An 8,379-nucleotide genomic window follows, 5' to 3' on the forward strand; every position below is an offset into this window, starting at 1 on the left:
CCGGAGAGTCCCTGGTTACATTAACTACACTGGAATTTATCAACCGAACGATTTTTATCAGTAAACTTAGGATTTTAAGAAATTTTGACAGTTTTTTAACATTTCAAAATTTTAAAATTAAATATTAACTTCATATTCTGTGTTATAATAAACATACAGCATTAGGTGAAGTTAATTAATTATTTTTTATTATTACATTTGGTTATATATAATAAAATCCATTGATTGCTTAATCGAAACCACCAAAATCTAATTTTGTTGCTCTGTGATTCTGATTTTCACACAAAGTCCTGATTAACTAACCAGAACAAAATATTTAATGGATACCAAAATTCATCGAATAAATGAAATCTACAATTAACTAACCATTGGTTAAACTGGAGTGAAAAAAGTATTATTTAACACCTACTTTATAGTTGAGGTAATATAATTTTATTTTATGTTTAATAGATTTTTTTAATTAGAAAAATCTAAGTAAGCATGATGTGTTCTAAACTTTCTAATTGAAGTGTAAAAATGATTTTATTCGTTTCATAAGAGATTATTACAGAAAATATTGGTTCTTATCGAGACAGCAGAAATGGCATCTAATCGTAATAGGCGTGATAGAGTAAGTAGGGTATACTTACAAAAATGTTGTTAATACCTTGTCTGTCACTATATAACAAATATAATGTATCATACCAGATATATGAATTGTAGTTGTAGTTGAAACATTAACACTCAATTTTTTAGAATCGTCGTAATCGCCCTGAGGCAGGTAGTACTGTGAATGACAGTCTTGGTTCTGACGGTGAATTCGATGAAGATGATGACGATATGTGCGATTCGCCTATTGATTGGTTCGCGGAGACCGAATTTGATGAGAGACTGTTAGATCCTCAGTTTTTCGTCAAGTTTATCACAAACACTGACGAAAAACCAAAAGAACATAATAAGAATCATCAATTTCGTCACTCAATTGTTCCGAGAGAGCTGTTAGGCAGTGGCACCAGCAGCAGTACAACGGTGTATAGTACACCCTCCACCGATAATACTGATAGTACCGATAACACTGCATCAAGTAGCGCAGCTAATACTAATACTGCAATCCACATTTCTAGCTATGAATCAGAGAATTCACAGAATTCACTAGAAAATATTGACACTGCATCAAGTAGCGCAGGTAACATTAATACCGCAGTCAACATTTCTACCTCTGAGTCAGAGAGTGCACAGAATTCTTCACAAAATACTGATGCGAGTAGTTCACAATGTTCTACTATTTTTTCAAGCCCTCACAACACTACCGATAATACTACTAGCAATATCAATAATATCACCACATCTCTCTCTGAAACTTCTCATGGCACCAATAATAGAGACAGTTCAACCAATGACGAAATGATTGCCTTGGATAGTCTCATCAGCACTATGGGCTTGCTCGGGGTCACACCTGCTTCAGGAACTATGCTTTCTAACAGTGGTGACATCGATAGTTCGCTAGATGCTTTATCTGGACTGTTTAATGGTTTGAGCACATCGGACTCTATGACTTCGAATGATAACAATCAATCAGAATCATCAGATAGTGAAATCGGAAACTAATATTAAAATTTCTTATTGTTATATATAGAATAACACATACAACATATTTTTTAATATTAAGAGTCAACAACAGAATTTATTTATTTATATTTAGAAACAAAATCCTATTCTGTATTTTGTTAACCAACTTTTTTTGAAGAAATCATTTCTTTTCATATTTGAGGCAATATGGAAAAGTTTGAAAAGTGAAAAATTGCCGAAAAGCAGTTATAATTATTACTAATAAATTAAATTGTGTGTTCAGTTGATTTGTGTTTTATTTATTGTAGTTTTATAATAATAATTATTATTGTTAAAAACTAAAAAAAAATTCATAATTATTTCATAATAGATACAATAATTAATGATAAAAAATCTTTTTTTGTAGTCTTTATGAAAAAAAATTGCCAGCCACCTATAACTACAATAATACCTATAATCACGTTGGTAACCCCGGTCCCCGCTTATTCATCCAGATCTGCTGCTAAACTGCTTCTATAGAGTAGTGCTGATATTTCGTTTACGATTATTTTTATTGCATTCAAAGAGCAGGATGTATAGTGCTCTTTGGATATAGAGTTATGGAGATATTCCAATATCTTCATTGAAATACAAGAGACTGCAGGGAACAGGTTCAAAATTTCACCAATGAAGGTCATTGTCGGGTATACCAAATTTATTTAGTGAAGACTTAAGTGGAAGTGATATAAGTTTATCCTGCTTAATACAAATAGTCATATGGATACGACATATGCTGGAACGAAGAGTCTGCTGTTTGTGAGTCCATATACTAGCCCGGGGGTAATAACCCTTGGAAAGTCTTAATCGTCTATTAATACGCGTATTTTTTAAAGTATATTATATTATTATTTAAAACTGAAAACAATGTATGGTATATAATTTCTTGATGTTGTGATATGAGTAGCAGTGTTGATGTGTATTAAGTTCAAATGATGTAGGTATATTGCACAACCAATAATATCATTTAACATTAAGAGAGTGATTCAATTAATATTGAATATATGAAATTTTTAGAAGTTTCCTGTAATAAACAATAAAAAGTATTTTATTTAATTTTTAATATGTGATAAATTATGATATTCGCAAACAAAATTTAATTCATGCTATTCATAAAAGATTTGTTGTGTGATGGAAAAGCTATTAAGATTGTATAGAGATTACAGTATTTATGCTAAGAAACTTTTCGGAAGGGGTCTTCCGATCAAATTTGATTTGAAATGTTTAATAATAGTGTTCTTAGTTCCAAAACAAGAACTAAATGCAGTCTTATTTATTTGACTTTAATGGTCGCAGAACTTTGTACCAAACACTGAACTATAAAATCCTGATTTTCACTTTATGAGTTATTATTTCTTTAGATTAGATCTTTAATATATAATATATAATTTAATATATAGGTCTTTAAAAACTATTATCGAATCATAACGTATATGTAACAACTGTAAATGCCCTATTAAGTATTGACTTTAACATTCCTTGTGCTTGGAGCTGATTTCAGGATAAATTTCAAGAAGTAATTTCTGGCAAAATATATGAACTTTTTATAAAATATACTCAGTAGGATAGTGATATATTATTGATCATTTACAATGTTGATTTTCTGTAATAGCGTTTCAGTGTGCAACGAAAAGCAATTATCTGGCTCTCGATATTCCGATAGAACTCGTTGAGTTTTGACCCAGAATACTTCTTTACCTTCCGATCTTTCTCTCAAACTAATTTACCACAGTGTCTTTTTAATGGTAAAAATCTGTCAGTTTCTAATAATATTTCTTTCAATTAAATTCATTGCACTTTGGTGACTTTCCTACCACACTCTGACGTTTTGTTTTCGGTTCTGATGTGTGGTTTTAGGAACACCACTCTTCATCACTAGATATTTATATTTAGATATTTAAGAAATATCTTCGCAATTTTGAACACTTCAGTTTTTTTTAGTCAACCATCGGAATATATTCTGGACCAACATTTTCATTCCGTTTACTTTTTAAATGGGTAGCACATATACATAGTGTGTTACACGATGCACGCATATATCTTACGTTGACCTTAATTTTTGATCCGTTCAGGTTTTAGTGAATCTCTCATATAGTAGTTGCTTGGAACATTTCTTTTGGAAGTTCTCTATCTTTACTTCATCGGCGAGTGGTTAACTGTTATCCTTTTCATAGTATTCACGGGTGGAACATACATTCGTATTGAGTTGAACTCAATATAGGTACAAATGGACTTTAAAATTTGCTCTTTGTTCCAAGTTGATATAGAATCACAGCAAAATGCTGCGTGACTTGGTTCGAATTTTTACTGCAAATGCATGAAGTGTATATTATTTATCTAAAAATGTAGATCAAGTATTGAAACCATTCCGTAAATGCACCAAATTCTCAGTTTCATTGAAAGTACTTACGCGCTCTTCTCATTTCACTGTAGCTCACATAAAATAATTTCGAAAATAATTAAAACTTTAGTTCAATTAACAAATACAAAACCTTAAGTGACTATCCACTTTGGCTGCACCATATACGTATGGTATATGTAGACGTATTTCGTAAATATTTTTTGAATGTTGTAAAATCATATTTTTGTGGCCTTTGACAATTGGTCGTTTGTTGCGTTGAACTTTATGCATTTACATTTGCATTTGCATTTGCATTTGCATTGCTCACATGCTGGCATGTTGGCATGCTGGCATAATGCATTCTCGTAGCCAGCCAGTTAAGTCCTTACAAAGATGAATGCATAAGTAAACTCCTGTAAGTTTATGGATTATTATTTAAATGCGGCCATTTGCAATATCACAATTGCAACTCATATGCATTATAGCCACAAACATGGCACATTAATGCAGCCATTGCCATTTGCCATTTGCCATTGAGTTGCTTCTGTTGATATCAGCTATTGTTGCTATTACGAGTATTGTTACTTTCGGTACTGTTGCAGCATTTAGTGCCTTTGTTGTTATTACTTGCTGCTGCTGTTGCAAATGCACAGCAATATCATTTTCTACGCTGATGCGCTTTCAGTTTTAATCGAATTCACAATCTGACCATTATGGTGAATGTATGAGACCAATTTGTATTGATGGCCAACAACTGGAATGTGCCAAGCATAATTTTGTTTATAGTTAATGTCCTGCATGTATATTCATCCTTAAATGCACGCAACTAAGTGCGTGCGAGTGTCCGGCAATTGCTGGGGGCATACTGAATTGCTCCACTGACAAGTCCACATGTCCATGGCAGACGAGCACAACCGAAAATCTCAAGCTTGCAATATTTAAGTAGAATTTGGTTTTAAAATTCATGAAATCTTAATTATTTGTGAGCTACCAAATTTTCCATTGTTAACAAATCTGCACATTCTGGCTTATTTGTGTTTAATGTGTGGCTAATCACACTGTAAACTTTAGTTAAATTCATATTAAATTAATTAAAATTTTAATGTTAATGCTGATGCTGATGCTGTTGTTGATGCTGTTGCTGATGCTGTTGCTGATGCTGAAGTTACTGGCAAGCATTTGGGATTGTAATTTGTGTTTAGATAAGTTGAAATTGGTCCGAGCAATTAAGATGTGGGACATGCAAATTTGTTCGAGCTTTAATATGTTTCATGTAAATCATATTTCGAGATAAAACGGAATTTGTATTTATTTTTTAAATAGCTTTTGTTAATAAAAATATTTTACAAACTAAATACATTCCAGAAAGTTTAATAAATGAATGAATGGGGTTATTTATTTTAAGCAAAACGCAGTTATAGGCCGTGTGCGAGTTCGAGTAAATTGATGGTAAATTGATGGATGAGGAAAATAGTAAATTATCTCGGTATGGCAGCGAATCATGGTATTTACAAGAATTTCAAATAGGATAAATAAGATAATATTTAAGTAAATTAGGTGTTACCATTGTAAAAATTTTATAAGATGTTTAATAAATAAATTTGAAAACTTTTAAATAAAAATAATAAATAAGTGCTACAAACAAATAAATGAATAAATAAATATTTACATAAATGCAGTGCAAAAAATCCCTAGGAAATTTCAATTTACCTTATCTTAATTTACCCGAACTCGCACACGGCCATATTATATATTTTAATAACTATTTAAAGAGTGCATAAATTCATAATAAAAAAAATAATGAAATAAAGAAGAATAAACATGTATATTTTTCGAAATTTCATTACGTCTTCATACAATTCATACAGATCAAAGACTACCAGATTAGTTTTAAAGCAATACCCGAGCGAGGCATTCTATTTGGAGCGTACAAATATGTACGCAACATTTAAACTCTTTACTATTAAGATAGTAAAGTGACACTAACATTTTTTTAAAGGATAAACTAAGTGGTTAAAATCACTTGTTAATTAAGTCCTCTAAATATTTTAATAGCCCCAAATTCATATAGTCCCAAATTTCTTTTAGATAGTCCCGAATTGTCAGGCTACCATTAAACAAATGACCAGATCACAAGTCTTACTTGAATTATAAGATTGTCTGTATTTTTTTTATATTTTTATTATTATATTGAGGCTTTAGATGAGTCAGTGCACTTGAGCACTTTTACTCTCCCTTAACTGTGAGATTTCTTCATAACCCCTCTCTATGCCTTGACTGGATTATTGTTTACCACTTCATCAGACTGAGTAACTGAGAAACTTTAATCTAATTCTTAAGAAAAATAAGAAAATAAGGAATAAGAAAAAATCGAATATCAGTGTTATAAAGCGGCTACAATCAAAAATACTGAGCCAAATCATAAGTGTAGACTCGTACATTACAAACACATATGTCCATAAGGATGTACAAATACAAACTATCAAAGAAGTAAATTTGGACAGCTATATGTTCAGCTAAAAATTCAATTAAGTAAAAATTAATAAAAAATTTTGTTGTTGCAATTTAGTCATGTTCAAAACCTCTCTCTAAATAAAATTATTATTATTTTTTATTTGTATTATTATATCAAGTCAAATCTAATTTTTTTTTAAATTCAATTTGGCGTCGCTAAAAATTTTGTGCAATATTGTAATATGGATGATCGAGCGTATAAAATATATATAGGAGTGACTGTAAATATATATATAGGAGTGGCATTTACAGTTCCATAAAGTTGAATCTCATCAACGACTCTCCCATTAGTAAAGATAATTCAAAGACAATTCAGGACAACAGCTTGGTCAGTTCGGTAAAAAAAATAGCTCGAAAGATCTTAGATCATGTCCCAGCTAAAGATGAAATTTGGCACATCCCATAGTTGTCAGAGGCTAAGTGGGCAAGTTTTTATTATTGCTAAAAAGAAAATTTCTGAAAAAATAACTCGAATTATTTTTAAATAGTTTTATTATAATTTTCGATATTTCTATTTTCTATTAGTCTTATTTCCGGTTTCTTAAAGATGACTTTAGACTTAAGTCAAAATATCGAAAATATACTAAAAATTATAGTAAAAAAACTTAAGGTCTATTTTCTTAGGTTTATTTATAAAAATAATAAAAACTTGACTCGATGTAAATTCCATGTAGACTGAAGGCTGAACTCGTCAAAATCTTTATCAAAAAGATATATGTATTTTATATTAAAAGTACTTCCCACATAAATTTGAGAACCGTCATAATATATGTGATGTAGATAGAATATTAGAATATTAACTGAAAAAAATTGGATATATAATATGATTTTAAAGTGGATAAAAATTTTAAAAAAAACTATTCTCTAAATATATTAAAAAAAGTAAAGTGATTCAACATATCGTATGAGTATGTGTTATTATTTTTAATTATCTTAGTCTATTTACAATTTTGAAAGCACATGTATTCTATTTTTATAAGACATGACATGACACCGACATGAAGGACATCTGCTTCAAGATGCAACTAATTTTTCAAAAGTTGCATTCTAACAAATGCAGCAGGAACTTTCATTGTCTTCTTCCATTTTTTTGTGTTGTGTGGAAGGATCCATTTTGTGTTGCATGGAGAAGTTAGTTTATGCAAAGTTGAATCATACACTCACACGGATGGCAAGTGCTGTGTCATATTAGCACAGCATATATAAAATAAAAAAAATATTTATCTAAAAGGACAAAGGATACGTGCTCTTCAGCAAACTGAACACGTTTCGTTTAAATGCAAATCTTGGATTACAGCGCTACATGTTTCAGTCCTCTGACATATCACAAAATGTTATTATAATTGATGTTTTAGATTGTGAAAGAGAAAACGTAAGGAAATCGTAAGGATGACTTTGAACTATTTATAATATGGATAAGTTTAGATCTATTGCTATATACAGGGTAGTCTAACTACAAACTACTAAGAGCTATGAGCTGATATTAGAAAAATATTAAAAACTACAATAATTTCAATTAAACAATATCAAGTCGTGAAGGTAAACATATCACAACAATCATATGTATAGCAAATACTTGAAATAATGATCAGAGAAAAATTTTAGAAGCTTTAAGATTTTTTTGATGGAGTATTGGTAAATAAATATGGGTTGGTAAGAATATTGTTGTTGTCCATCTATGCAAGTGTGGATGAAGTGCTTTCAGTAAAAACAACGACATAATTCCTCCAAGAACGGTCGTGTCTACTTTTTGGAGCCACTCATTAATCTCGATGATCATGTACCATTTAACACCCCTAAAGGTTTCTAAAGTTTTTACAAGCAGTTTTCTACGGTCTACAACCATACAACATAATTCTTCCATGGATTCCTAGCTATTCTAAAGTATTAAAAAATAAAACAGTAGATCGCTTCACAATGTTCACTCTTGGTGCAATGTG

The 8,379-nt window shown here is 30.6% G+C and overlaps 1 protein-coding gene across 1 annotated transcript; it reads left to right on the forward strand.

Annotated features, from left to right (window-relative positions):
- The first annotated feature begins 633 nt into the window (after nucleotides 1-633).
- On the forward strand, nucleotides 634-1,587 carry LOC119688813 (dentin sialophosphoprotein-like). The gene is made up of 2 exons (XM_038103477.1): nucleotides 634-675; nucleotides 736-1,587. The coding sequence occupies exons 1-2, from the start codon at nucleotides 634-636 to the stop codon at nucleotides 1,585-1,587; spliced, it is 894 nt and encodes a 297-aa protein (XP_037959405.1).
- The last annotated feature ends 6,792 nt before the right edge of the window (nucleotides 1,588-8,379 follow it).

The sequence above is a fragment of the Teleopsis dalmanni genome, chromosome X (genome assembly GCF_002237135.1).
Source record: "Teleopsis dalmanni isolate 2A chromosome X, ASM223713v2, whole genome shotgun sequence".
NCBI lineage: Eukaryota > Metazoa > Arthropoda > Insecta > Diptera > Diopsidae > Teleopsis > Teleopsis dalmanni.

Coding starts and splice junctions, on each gene's coding strand:
- LOC119688813 (XM_038103477.1), top strand. CDS start 634: ATGTTGTTAATACCTTGTCTGTCACTATATAACAAATATAAT. Junction 676..735: donor CACTATATAACAAATATAAT/GTATCATACCAG, acceptor TCAATTTTTTAG/AATCGTCGTAATCGCCCTGA.